Consider the following 14,967-nt stretch of genomic DNA (forward strand, 5'->3'; position numbering starts at 1 on the left):
AGGCCATTTTCAGCACTCACTCAAAAAAAAAAAACCATTTTGCATGCAGCAGGTCACTCTTTAGAGGGAACACTGCTTGTGGTAAAATAACCCAACTTAACAGTAGCCCATGTTGATAACTTCCCCTCTCGGTGCTTGTGGGGATGTCACTGCTATCAATCATATCCATTAATTTTTGTAGTGCTATTATAATTGCTAAGCTAGCTTAGAAACACAAGGAAAGGATAGGCAGGCTGGCCTGGCACTACATTTCAGACCTGTGTCCATCCTCGTGGGGGTGTATAAAAGTCTAGATCACACGCACATGATGTATCTTTATTCATACAAGGATTTAGAACACATCCCCATAGTCCATTTCAAGACTCCTCTCCAACCCTTCAACAAGTCTCTCGGGGTGATCCCTCTTTGTATGTCTGCTGTCCACTTTGCTGCCACTCGTGTGAGATCTCCCTGTGGTCGAGCCAGTAGCAGCCTTTTATGTAGTATGGATATCGAAATAGGATCCTCTGGTACCATCTCGAATAGTTCCCCCATCTTATGGTCATATCAACACCAAGTGCTGCTCGGGGGAGTGAGGCTATATAGTGTCTAAGCTGTTCATACGCAAAACATACCCCCCAGTCTGCTACGTCTAGCTGTAACTTGGCCATTGTTTTAAGGCTACCACTGGGCTCCAACCAATAGTGTAAAAGTATATTTCCCCCCTCTCCCCAGGATCTCAGTATAGGATTTTCATCCCCCGGGCGAAACGCCTCGTTCCCTTGGAGGGGTAGTAATCTGCTACATCTAGGATCGAAGGACCACAGCCTAGCCAGGTCCTTCCATATGGCTTTTAAGGGCCACACTAAAACACTAGTCCGCAACCTTGTAGGCAGGTCCTTCAGTGCCCCATGTAAGACATACATCAGGTTTAAGGGGCTACACCTCGCTTTTTCTATCTCTAACGGGGTATAATCCTCCCTCTGCAGGTACCAGTCCCCTAAATGGCACAATAAACATGCTATGTTATAGCGTTTAATGTTCGGCACTCCCATCCCCCCACTTCTCCAAGGCCCCACCAATTGTGAAAACCTTATCTGAGGTCTTTTCCCAGCCCATAAAAATTTGGAGAGCAGTTTTTGCAAAGATCTCACTTCCTGGTGTTTGAGGTGCAATGGTATTGTCTGTAAAAAGTATAGCCATTTAGGGAAAAGCACCATATTAAACAAGGAGATGCGGCCCACCAACGATATCGGTAGTCCTGCCCATCTTCCCAATGTTCTCCTGGTGTCTTCTAGCAAGTATTCTACATTAGCACTATATAGCTGCTTGGGGACTTTAGGAAGCTGGATCCCTAGGTATGTAAACGTACCCCCCACTCTTTTAAGTGGACAACATAAACTTTCCCATTGTTCCTCTCTCATGTGAAGTGTCATAACCTCAGATTTGTCTAGATTAAGACGAAATCCAGAATAATCCCCAAATTCAGCAAAAATGTCCAGTAGGGACGGCAAGGACACCTGGGGGTCCTGTATTATAGTTAAGAGGTCATCAGCAAAAGCCGAGATCTTAAAGGAAGTTTGCTGTATCTGTACCCCTCTCACCTCCTCCATACTCTGGATGTCTCTAATAAGAGGGTCAAGCACCAACACAAAGAGAAGGGGCGAGAGGGGACATCCCTGTCGGGTACCCCTGGCAATCCTGAATGTTTCCGAGGCCTGCCCATTTACCCATACCTCCGCAGTAGGTCCTTGGTACAGAGTTTCTATGGCATGTAGGAAAAACCCTTCCATCCCAAATGCCTTCAAGGAGGCAAACAAAGTCCCAATTAACCCGGTCAAATGCCTTTTCGGCATCAAAACTAATTATTAAGGCCGGGGTTGATGATTCATGTAGGCTTTCCAATGCTCCCAAAATCTGTCTCACGTTGCGGGCTACTGATCTTTCTCGTACGAAGCCCACCTGAGACTCCTCCACTATCTCCGGCAAGATCCGTGCCAGTCTGTTTGCCAGAATCTTTGCCAGTAATTTTGTTTCAAAAGAAAGCAAAGAAATAGGTCTATATGAACTGGCTAAAAGTGGGTCGCGGCCTGGTTTTAGCAAGACTATGATTTGTGCTTTCCCTAAAGACTCTGGCAGTCCCCCCATCTCTATACATCTATTGAAAACCTCTGTCAGGCAAGGTACAATATCCGAGCTAAGAAGCTTATAAAACTCAGAGGAGAGCCCATCCACTCCTGGTGATTTGTGCAATGGGCTGGCACGTATACCCCAGCTCACCTCGTCTTCTGATATTAATCTATTAAGGCTGCTTTGTTGCGTTGCTGTGATCTGGGGAAGTGACTGTCCTGCTAAATAACACTCTGCTTGAAGCCCCTGATCCTCTGGAGGGGAATATAAAGTCTCATAAAACTGCCGGAATACTTCATTCACACCTTCCAGAGTATGCTGAATATCCCCCTGTGTATCCCTGATTTGTGACACATAGCTTGAGCCACCCGCTTGCTTCACCAGTCATGTCAACAATTTCCCTTGCTTATTTGCATATTTGTATAACTGATAGCGATAATAAGAATTTGATTTTTTTGGCTTTGGCATGTATTAACTGGTTCAAAGATAACTGAGCCTCCAATAGCCGTAATTTATTTAAGGGCGTTGGGTTAGTTCTAAATCTCTGGCGCGCCTGCCCCACTACCTTCCCCCATCCTGACTATCTCTGCCTCTCTGGATCTTTTCTTATAGGAATGATATGAAATTATGGCTCCTCTCAGCACGGCCTTGGCCGCTTCCCAAAATAGTATCGGGTCTACATGATAGCTATTCTCATTAAACTCTGAGTATTCTTTCCATTGAGATTGTATATAGGAGGCAAATTGTGGGTCGTAATACAGTTCTTTGGGAAATCGCCACCTAGCCCTCTGGGTTCCGTCCCCTCCACACCCAATTACAATCCACACAAAAGCGTGGTCTGATACCTGTGTCGGCCCTATCTCTGCCTGTTGTAACCAAGGAGTCCTATTTGCCGAAACCAGGATATAGTCAATTCGGGATAGTGTGTCATGTGCCCTAGATAAGTGGGTATAATCCCTCTCTCCCGGGTGGTACAGGCGCCATGCGTCTACTAGATCTAAAATAGAGCACAGCCGTGGGACTCCCTTTGTCAAATTCACAGGCCATACTCTGGAGGCTCCAGTACTATCCAATAACGGGTCATAGACTGAAGTCCCCCCCCCCCCCATAATTATAGGCATCTGGTCAAAGGAGTGCACATGTCTCACCAGGGTCTGATAGAACCTCTTGTCATATTGGTTCGGTGCATATACATTAATTAGTAAGAAAGGGTGATTATTCACATGGGCTTCTAAGAAAACATATCTTCCTAGCGGATCCGCAATTACCCGTTTTTTAGTGATATGAAGCCCTTTGCGGAATAAGATAATAACTCCCGCCTTTCTATTTGGTGACGGGCTTTCCACATAATCTCCCACCCACCATTTACATAACTTCTTATGTTCTATTGCTGTTAAGTGTGTCTCCTGTAGCATTGCTATATGTGCCTTTTGTCTATTTAAAGTCTGTAAAATCTTACTTCTTTTGATTGGGGAGGATATACCCCCCACATTCCAAGATATGAGCTTAACCATATCCTGTCCAAACTGGCTCACATACGTTGTTAAACATATAGTAAAGAGAGAGGCGCCCCAGCCTACACCTCCCTCTGCTTCTTTGTTTACTCTCGGCACTTCCTAGTTGTCCTCTCTTACCCCTTTTACAAGCCATGTTCGAGCAGACCTTCTCCCCTCCCCCTCCCCTATTCCCCCACTCCCCTCCCGCCCCAGAATTCCCTCCCACCCCCTCCAATCTTTAATCCCTTGAGTTCCAACAGGGAACTCATCACGTATTAGTGTCCTTTCCCCCTCTATTTCAGTTATCCATCTGCTCCATAGGGAATACCCAATCATGTGGAGCTTATGCCTGCTTCCATTTATTGAGACCGGGTCTTTCCCTTGTACCCCCGTCCAATTACTCCCTTGGGACAAAGGTTTAGATATGGAGATTTAGTCACTAATCATACTTAGCAGTCTTCCAGTCCCACGTTTCTCCATTCAGCGCAAGTCTCAAAATCTCTATCAACTCACTTATCCAGACAAAGACTTTCTTCTGTTAAACGCCATCTTTTCGACATCAGGTTGCAGATTCCTGTGCAATGCTCTTAAGGAAGTCTTTAGCTGCAGTCACCTCTTCAAAGAGTTTCTCTCCTCCCTCGTACTGAACCTTCAGTTTGGCAGGATAAATCAGTGCAAACCTGATTCTCTTCTCATGTAAGGCCGCGCACACTGGCGCAAACTCCTTTCGCGCCGCGGCCACACGTGCTGAATAGTCCTGGAAGCAAAGGATCCGTTGGCCTTCATGACGAAGCTCTCCTCCGGCCCTCACAGCCTGCAATATCGCCTGTTTGTGGCCATAGTGAAGAATCTTCATTATCACCGTCCGCGGTCTCGCCGCGCCTTGGCCCCAGCCGATGTGCTCTCTCAATGCGCAGCGGGCCCGGTAGGTTATTCAGTTTTAATGTGCTCTGAAGCCATGTTTCTAGAAAACTCTCCAACTCCGAGTCCTTGATCTGTTCCGGGAGCCCAATTAGTCGTAAATTATTACAACGAGACCTGTTCTCTAGGTCGTCTAGTTTATTTTCTAGCTCCATGATTTTCTTCTGTAGGGCCTCCACAGGTTGTTCAGATGCCACTGCTCGGTCTTCCAGGTCACTGATCCGCTGTTGCATGTGGTCCAGGTCGAGGTGGAACCCCTCAAGCCGTTCGTGGGCGGATTCTGCGCGGTCAAACAACGCTTGCAATTTTTTATCGAGGGCCGCCTCTACCGCAGCTGTCACCTCCGCGGTGATTTCTGCCGTCCATACCGAGCAAACGCTCGAATTCGGCGATTGCTGTCCGGGCGCCATCTTGGATTCTGCAGTCTTGCCTTTCTCTTTATCTTTTCTAAGCATTTTCGCCGCCATTCTTCTTGTTCGAGGCTAGCGGGCAGATTCCCACCCGGTCTCCAAGTTGTTAGGCTGGCGATACAAAGTTCGTTTTTCCCCTTTGAGGCTGATAATAGCGTTAGATGATGGGGGAATCGCAGGAGCTCAGTTCCAACGCGACTTCACTCCTGCATCACAACACGTGACCTCTCAAGATATGACTACATATTTTAATGGGTTTTATTTGAAAGTACCATACCCATGCATAGATTTTATATCATTATGTTTTTGTTACACCCCTTTGTTTCGGGAGTTTTTTTCAAAATAATATTCCAATTTTTTCTGATAATACTAAACTAACTATTGAAAGAAAGCTGCAGCACATACTTTTCAATGGCTTTAGAATTTACAATAATTATGCTAATTTACGTACGTAAACACTTACTGTGCAAACATCTTTGACACTGCTTGATACTTTACTCACTAAGACATATGGCTGATTCTATTCTGATCTATTGATAAAGACATATAAAGATGTCACTTTAATTCCCTCTGACATGGGGATCAATGGACAGATATGATGCAAAGGAAAGTTTTTTTTATCACGTTTTCATTATTGTCTTGTCAGCACTTCTAGCAGATAATAACTAAAACCTTACTAACCTCACTCATATTGCGTAATAGATGGTTGATATATTTGACACTTCTCGAGCAGGTACTAATGTAAGGATGTGACATCATCCCTTTTGGCGTCTTTTTTTTAAATTTAAATTGGTATACACAGTGAACGCCGTCTTCTTTGATGTTATACTGACAACGTTCCACAGGAGCCACTGTTATTTTCTCGGCAGGGTAAGCATTTTGAAAAAGCAATTTGACAATTTGATCTTCTGCACCGCTCGTTTGTTTCACCAATGAGGGTTTTGCCTTACCACTTTCTGCATATTTGCAATTCTGTACGTAGTCCTGGGAAATACACCACCGGATTGTTTAATTGTATAAGGGATCATCTGTGCTTCACGGTCATTATGTTCAAGTATGTCAGACACATTTCATTATGCTGGAATCGTGCGCTTAGTTGTATTACAATGTATTCTCAATATGGGAGACAAAGTATTAATGAAAAATGTCATTTTAAATTCACTACAATAGTACTGAATACATAGGATCGTTAGTATCACACCGGGACCCAAGCAACAGCACTGCTATACCCGTGTGGACTCACGTCTAGAATCACGTTTCAATTTCTATTCCCCGGTTTCAGTAAAACCATCGAACAATGCACAATAATATTATTGATGTTTTTTAGTACTACGTATGATTATATCCTAAGCCATTAAACAATATATTACTTTGACCCTTCATGGGTTTTGAGCTGCTTATTCTTCTGCCTTTCTATAGGTATTATAAACTAAACCTGACATCTGCTCCCACAGAGCTCCCCACCCTGACTCTATACTTGGGTAAGACTTGATATCAGTATGTGTTTGTTATTATTTTTATCATTTCTCATTATTAAAGTACTGTATTGAGTTTATTTATCACGAATTACATGAGCCTAAGTTTAATAGCATGAACATACTTAACAACATACCCTTGCTACATGACTACCTTTCTTTATATGTGAAAAAATCTTTTATATGTGAAAATAACATTTTTTAGTTATGTGATTACATTTACCTGAAGCTATGTTTTTCTTTTTTAATTGATGTTTTTATTGATGTGATTTATTATTCAATTGAGTTGCCATGTGCCCCCATATTAAGATCATTATATTGGACGCTGTTTACATTTATATATGTATATATATATAACCGTATTATTTTAAATTTAAATGTATGTACATTATTAGCTCTAAACAATTTGGTCATTCTAGTGCTCTTTTATGAATATTGTCCATGGCTATATTGCCCTTTTATATAGGATACAAATCAACAAACCCTTGCTACAAATGATAATCTTTTTTATGAACAAAATGAATCTGAAGCTGTATGTCTTCCTCTTGTTTAACGTTCTTATCATTCTGGTTTATTATTCAGTTGTGTCGCTCTGTGCCCCCATATTAAGATAGTTTTATTGGACACTGTTTATATTTATATACGTATATATGTATATATTTTTAGCCCTTACTAACTTGGTCATTTATGTGTTCCTTTATGAATACACCCATGGTTATGTTACTTACTTTTTATATGATATACTTTTATATAATTTTTATATTTTTTAAAATCCACTTTTTGATATCTGTGTTAATTGATATGTATGTGTTTTATCAAAAGACCCCTGAGGCAGGCGTTGTATACGCCGAAACACAGCCCGTCGGGTCATCCTATATAATAATTTGCACCTCCAACGTTCCATGTCTGGCTGTCTGGGTTCGTAACAACTCCTGACGTCAGCCAGCCTCCAGCGTTCCCTTCCCCCTCACTGTCCCGCCCTCGTGTGAAGACGTAATGATGTCAGAGGGCGGAACAGTGAGAGGGAAGGGAACGCTGGAGGCGAGCTGATGTCAGGAGGGATGTTACGAACGGAACGGAAGCCAGCGCCAGCCAGCCAGAGAATGTTCAGGTACAAATCGAGGGGAGGAGAGAATCGCGGGACATCGAGGGGAGGGAGGGAGGAAGGGAAGGGCAGAGGAGAATTGATAGACATGGATGGGATGGGAGGACAGCAGAGGAGAGAATTGCGGGACACGGATGGGAGGGCAGGAAAGAGGAGAATCACTGGACATGGAGGGGAGGGAAGAATCGCTTGGCTTGGAAGAGAGGGCAGGGGAGAGAGGAAAAAAAAAAAAGCTTACATGACAGCCTTCCTAGGGCCCATTTCATTGTTGAGGAAACGGGCATGGTTCCACTAGTTTACTAATAAAGGACTCCTGTTATTCCAGTCTTGAAGGCCCAGTTGTGCTTTTTTCTGTTTGCTAAAAGTCTAGATCTCAATCAGGCTTATTTTCGAAAGAGAAGGACGCCCATCTTTCGACACAAATTGGAAGATGGGCGTCCTTCTCACAGGGTCGCCCAAATTGGCATAATCGAAAGCCGACTTTGGGCGTCCCCGTCTGCTTTCTGTTGCAGGGACAACCAAAGTTCACGGGGGCATCTCGGAGGGGTAGCAAAGGCGGAACTTGGGTATGCCTAACACATGGGCATCCTCGACCCATAAAGGAAAAAAAAAAAAGGGCGTCCCTGACAACCCCTTGGACAACTTTACCTGGTCCTGTTTTTCTTACGAGCAAGACACAAAAAACTGCCCGAACTGACCAGATGACCACCAGAGGGAATCGGGGATGACCTCCCCTTACTCCCCCAGTGGTCACTAACCCCCTCCCACCCTAAAAAACATCTTAAAAAATCTTTTGTGCCAGCCTCAAATGTCATACTCAGGTCCATCGCAGTAGTATGCAGGTCCCTGGGGCAGTTTTAGTGGGTGCTGTGCACTTCAGGCAAGCGGACCCAGGCCCATCGCCCCCACCTGTTACACTTGTGGTGGTAAATGTGAGCCCTTCAATACCCACTGTATCCATATCTAGGTGCCCCCCCTTCAACCATAAGGGCTATGGTAGTGGTATACAGTTGTGGGTGGGGTGTTTTGGGGGGGCTCAGCACACAAGTTAAGGGAGCTATGTACCTGGGAACAATTTATGAAATCCACTGCAGTGCCCCCTAGGGTGCCGGTTGGTGTGAGGGGGACCAGTGCACTACGAATGCTGGCTCCTTCCACGACCAAAAGGCTTGCATTCGGTCATTTCTGAGATGAGCCAACTCCAGGCTCTGCCCTTTCTGCCTCGCCTCGCCTCACCCTATGCTTGGAATAAACTTCCTGAGCCCATTCACCAAGCCCCCTCCCTGCCCATCTTCAAATCTTTGCTCAAAGCCCACCTCTTCAACGTCACCTTCGGCACCTAACCTTTATGCCCCTATTCAGGAAATCTAGACTGCCCTATTTGACTGACTATACACTTGTCCTTTAGATTGTAAGCTCCTTGAGCAAGGACTGTCCTTCTCTGTTAAACTGTACAGCGCTGTGTAACCCTAGTAGCACTTTAGAAATGTTAAGTAGTAGTAGTAGTAGTACGGGCGCCCTTGGTTTCCATTATTGCCGAAAATCAGAAATGACCAAGTCTAGGAACGAGCATCTCTAAGGACGACCTAAATTTCAGGATTTGGGCCTCCACGACCATATTATTGAAACGAAATATGGACGTCCATCTTGTTTTGATTACGGGTTTCCCCACCCCTTCGCCAGGACGTTTTGCGAGGACGTCCTCAGCAAAACTTGGGCGTCCCTTTCGATTATGCCCCTCAATGTAATTTCTTTCTGTGATATGGGGGTTGGGTAGTAGTGTTATACTCACTATTGGAGAGCTATTAGTGGGGGTGGTTAAAAATCTGTTCTATTGTTGTAAAGCAATGTCTATATTCCTAATAAAAAGCATTTACATAAATTAATTGAAAAGGAAGGAAAGAAAAGAAGTGTAATGTACAAGGACCAGACACTTCTGTGCCTTGGATAACTCTTCTCTAACACATTGAACCCAGGTCACTTGGAGCTCTATTAGAATATGCGTTACTTCCATTTCCTATTGATCGTTCCCAAAAAAGTAGCAATCCCTATGTCTACCTAGTAAAATAAAGTACCGTATACAATTCTGGAGTCCACACCTTCAATAAAGCTATAAACAGAATAGAGCCAGTACAGAGGGTGGCTATTTAAAATGGTCAGTGGTCATCATAAGACATAAGGGGATATAGACAAAGATCTCAATCTGTTTGTTTTGGAAGAAAGGCAAAAGAGGGGAGAAATTAAAAGTATTTAAAAATTTCTCCATGGTATAAATGGAAAGGAGAAAGACTTCTTTAAATTAAAAGGAAACTCTGGAATGAAGGGGCATAGGATGAATGTGAAAAAGGATACACTTAGGCATAATCTAAAGGAATATTTCCTTAAAGTCAAAGGTGGTAGATGCATGAACAGCCTAGGTGGAGACAAGGACTTTATCTGAATTCAGAAAAGCATGGAACAAGCACAGAGGATCTCTCAGGAAAAGAAGCTTAGTAGCTGGTATGGATAGGCAGATGGATAGGCCATACGGTCTTTATCTGCCTTGCTTTTTATATTTCTATGTTAATTGGCCTGTCCTCTAGAAATGTCTCCAAACCTACATTAAACCGCTGAGTGAGACCACAAATATTAGAAAGGAATAGATAATCATGGGCAGCTTATTCAGTATATTTTTTGGACTTTCTTTATTGGATGGTAATACACTGGAAGACAATATTTCCAATGTGGCAGCAGCACTTAGGATTACCACTTGTGCAGTGCTAATTTAGATCCAAGATTTACCGTACTTTCAACCTGGAAAACAAAGTTAGACAAGTGAAGACTTTATTGATACTGGCAAGGGCAAGTCAGTGCTCTGCAGCAACAACTTTCAAAATCCCATAGATCTTCTAGTAACTGTTATAAAGCAAAAATGAACATTTAAAATCATAAAAAAACAAGGATTCTGTTTGTTTCTGCTTCATTTCATAAGTGAACACCTCACAGATATTTCCACTATTAAAGAATAAACAGTACTGCCAGACATCTAGTTCAGAAATCAAATCTACTGCCATAAAATTCACTCATGTGCATTCTGACTAAAGGAAACAAGAGCTGTCAATGTTTTCAGGGATGGAAGTTGGGGAAGTTAGTTTAACTGTCAACTGAATTTAAATACATATCAAGCAATGAGAGAATTTTAAAATCTTGGTATCATTTTAACAAGCACTTCAGCTTCAACTGTTCCTCTTTACCCAATATTGAAAAGATTATTGTGCCAAAAATATATATTTCCCTTTCAATACACTGTTCTCAGCTGGAAATGGAAGGAAAGGCTGCATATCCTCTCTTTTCAAAGACCTAAGGTAATGAAAGTGAAGAAAGAACCATTATAAAAACAGCAAATAGTTTAGTATCAGCCCAGATCCTACATAGTCTTAGTACTCTAAGTTAACAAAGAATAATAGAAGTGTGTGTTATTTGTTCTGTAATGACAGCATCAAAAAATAAATATTTACTTTGGGCGGCCAGTGGAGGAATACAAGGAAGCATTCTTCCTCCAACTGGAAGTCATGCTGCACTATTTTCTTGCTTTAGTCTGAATTATCAATATACAAAAATTGTAGCAACTAAACATGAACACCTGAAGGAGTTTTTGTTATTGAGGCAAAGTTAAAAACAACAACAAAAAAACAAGACAAGCACTCTAATAAAAATATGGTAGTTGCAAAAGAAAGGTTAAAAATAAAGGATCAAAGAAACAAAAACTCCTCCAACTAAAGGATTTCAGTACTAATTCTTTGACTGTTTCTTATCCAATTGTAAACAGATAATGCAAAAATTAAGATTGTAAGGTATTTGGGGATAGAATTACATGTATGTTAAAAAAAAACAACAACATTTTGTACATCAAGCACACTGCCCCACAATAATTAATGCACTTTGACCCGGGCCTGGACATGGCAAACTGAGCCACCCAGTACAATACAAAACACTGGAAACTAACCAACATTCACTACCAATGCTGGTACTGTCTATGAATATTGTGTCTGCTGCTCAACTATTGAATTCAAGTTTAGCATAACGTGCGCATTCATCAAAAAAACAATTCCACAGTTATAATAAACAAATGCATACTCTATCCACAAGTAGTAATACCAATCAACTGCATGGTCATGAAAAAACAATTCCACTCAATTTAGCTTCTCACGTACTGAGCTCAAAACCTGTGTTAACACCTGACCCCATCCCTATGGATAAAGTGGCCACTGCATAGTGCTTTTAATAAAACCCTGATCAGTTATCTCATCTTCATACAGTTGCACTTCTTATTGAAAATGTCCATGTTTGAACTTTAATGACTCGTGCACCTATCAAAACGTCTGTATCTGCCATCTCTTGACACCATAAAAATATTTATTGTGCATAAATGATCAGCCATATAAGTAAATGGGAAAAGATAAACAAATATGAAAACTACATTTCCCTTCGGGTGAACATATCAGAATTGTCTCTTAACTTCTTGTGTAAGTTACCCCCGGAAAGACTCAAGAGTCAGACGACAGGTAGGAAGAAAAGAATCATCCCAATGAGGAGTACACATACATAATTAGAAATATGCAACAAAGCTTAAACACACATCATCACTTATGTCAGGCAGGCATTTTATAAAAACCATATTATTCAACCTTTATCACTTTGGTAGCCAAAGTCTCAGAAGATCCATATTCACATGTTGACCTCTTATAACCCTCTCACTAAATTACATAGGAGGCAGTAACACTGGAGGTATATAACTGTAATAACTGAACTTGGCTCTAGGGCATCAATGTTTTTGGTGTCCTCATTCCTAGGGATTCTTAAACCCAGGATAACATTTCTAGTGCAGGTCATGTCATGCCTGGTTGGGATAACTCCTCAGTATATATAAATATAAAAAAGGCTAAAACATGTTGCTCCAAGAAATCCATTCAAAAGTGTAAAGTGGTTTGTGAAAGGTAAAAAAGATTTTTCACAGGACCAAAGGAGAAATTAGACCTTACCTGCTAATTTGCTTTCGTTTAGTCCCTCTGGACCGGCCCAAGTATTTTCTCAGTCTCCACCTGCTGGAAGGCGTGCACAACCCTTCAGTCCAATCCCGGGCCGGTCCAGAGGGACGCTAAGGAAAATAATGTTAGTCAAAAAACACTACTCCCAAACTACAGGTTATGGCGACTTTACAAACCCAGGACTTTAAACTACAGGAAGTGTCTGTACTAACTGTAAGCACTATCTGTGGAGAACAAAAGGAAAGCTAGGGCTCACAGATCCTGTGAAACCTAGAGAGCTGTGCCAAAAGTTATAAACCACAATGTTTCCAAAATAAAGGAAAGCTATTCAATAGAAACAAATACGATTAAATGTTATTGCAAACCGCTTTGCTGTATTCTTACACATGACAGTATATTAAGAAAAACATTATCAATACATCCCAAGGTTGAAACCGTAAAAATACCTATAAGAGACATCAGATTCTAAACAAATTTGGGTATATATACTCTATACAGCATTTAATAGAGTTATATACAGCACACAAGTTTTGAACAAAGGTAGACATTTTCTATTAAAAACCAAATTCCCCACTACAGGCATCATATTTGTAAAGCAAAACATACTGCTAAACATCTAACAATACAGTTCTTTCCATTCACGAAGATTTTAAGTTTTAAACCCTTGCACAGCAAACGTTTTTATTTCAACAACAAAAAATCAAAAAGAGGATGTGAAAGAAGGCAAATGTCTAAAGACTCCAGCATTCGGTCCAATACTGACAAGCCCGTCTCACATATTAACAATCCAAAAATAAATATTAACCTGAGAAATATTGTCAGTCTCTGAAATTAACAGGCACGCATGCACCTGAATGGCCTTCCTAATCAAAGCCAAGCAGTGAATGAAGCCATAAACATATGCCAGAATAACCAAAGAATGGAAGAGAGGTGAAAGGGAGAGAGGGAGAGAGAGAGAGTCTAGATAAATAGGTAGGAAGATTTATTGCACAAGGGAATGGAATTTCAGTAAAAATCTTTTCTCAATTTTATACCAGTTAAATAAATAGATGCGCACACATATGCATATTATAGCTAGATACTTTGACACCATTTGCACATACATTTACATATACAGCTCACGTACAGTTAATGCATAGAAACACACAATAAGTATTTCACGTGCAAGTGTGGTCAACATATATGGTAAGTCCAGAAGGAAAGTAGAATCTGGAAAAATCTGAACGTGCGAACTGTAGAAGGAGGCTGCTTGTCTTCTCCTTTCACTATCCTCCTCCCCGTATCATCACCATAGTGGTGATGCCACGAGCCGCACAGCGAGTGAGTGAGTGAGAGAGTGAATGATTCATGCGTGCTATTGTTTACGTTGTGCTGCAAGAAGCCGCTGGCGCGCGCGCTCTCTACCTTTTCGCCGGGCTCGTGTATGTGTATATATATACATATATGTATGTCTGTCTGTCCCTCCCCCCTATATGTATATAGGGGGGAGGGCCAGACTCGCCGCCCCCAGCCCCCTACCAACCGAGGAGGCCCTGCCCGCTCCCCGGGGCTACGCTTGTTTACTGTGTCGGTACGAAGCTGGGAGGGAGAGTGGGTGGGCGAGTGAGCGAGCCCGCAGTCGCCGCCAACACCAACACAGCCCTGCCCCTCTCAGGCCTTACCCGAGCTGCCCGGGTGATGCTCAGATCCTTCATCACCTCCTCGAAAGCCGCCGTCTCCTCCGCCTGCTTCTGATTGTGCAGGGCGATCTTCTCGCTAAATTTCCGCGGATTGTTCGACGTCGCCATGTCGTCCACCGCTGTTGCTAGAGGAGGAGGAGGAGGAGATGGCGGTGGTGGCGGCCGCCGCGGCGCTGGAGCTGCGGCTGCTGCTGCGCCTCGGGCTGCTCCGCCCTCCCTCGACGTCAGCACGCAGGCGCATACACGTTTGCACGCAACTTGGACTACGCCTCCTTCCCTTTCGCCTAAACCTAATTCCACCCCCACCCTACCTTCTCGACTTTCAGTGAGAGGACAGTGTTACTGCCTCCTATGTAATTTAGTGAGAGGGTTATAAGAGGTCAACATGTGAATATGGATCTTCTGAGACTTTGGCTACCAAAGTGATAAAGGTTGAATAATATGGTTTTTATAAAATGCCTGCCTGACATAAGTGATGATGTGTGTTTTTTAAGCTTTGTTGCATATTTCTAATTATGTATGTGTACTCCTCATTGGGATGATTCTTTTCTTCTTACCTGTCGTCTGACTCTTGAGTCTTTCCGGGGGTAACTTACACAAGAAGAATTACACAAGACTGGGTATATTACTGGGTATGTTACTTTTCTGACCTACTACTAGAAGACGACATATTTTTCTGCTTGGATTTTAGCTTACGTCTTTTCAGTTGTAGCTCAAGGCAAATTGCATTCGGGTACAATAGGAT

The 14,967-nt window shown here is 42.5% G+C and overlaps 1 protein-coding gene across 2 annotated transcripts in view; it reads right to left on the bottom strand.

The window, feature by feature from the left end:
- Nucleotides 1–14,394, bottom strand: part of CRTC1 (CREB regulated transcription coactivator 1) — a 253,322-nt gene extending 238,928 nt beyond the window's left edge. For both annotated transcript variants that reach the window (XM_030217332.1, XM_030217331.1), the window contains exon 1: nucleotides 14,205–14,394. In XM_030217332.1, coding sequence (XP_030073192.1) covers nucleotides 14,205–14,330 — 126 coding nt within the window. In that variant the 5' untranslated portion in view covers nucleotides 14,331–14,394. The remainder of the gene's footprint in view (nucleotides 1–14,204) is intronic.
- Nucleotides 14,395–14,967: the final 573 nt, after the last annotated feature.

This window comes from Microcaecilia unicolor, chromosome 11, assembly GCF_901765095.1.
Source record: "Microcaecilia unicolor chromosome 11, aMicUni1.1, whole genome shotgun sequence".
Classification (NCBI taxonomy): Eukaryota; Metazoa; Chordata; class Amphibia; order Gymnophiona; family Siphonopidae; genus Microcaecilia; species Microcaecilia unicolor.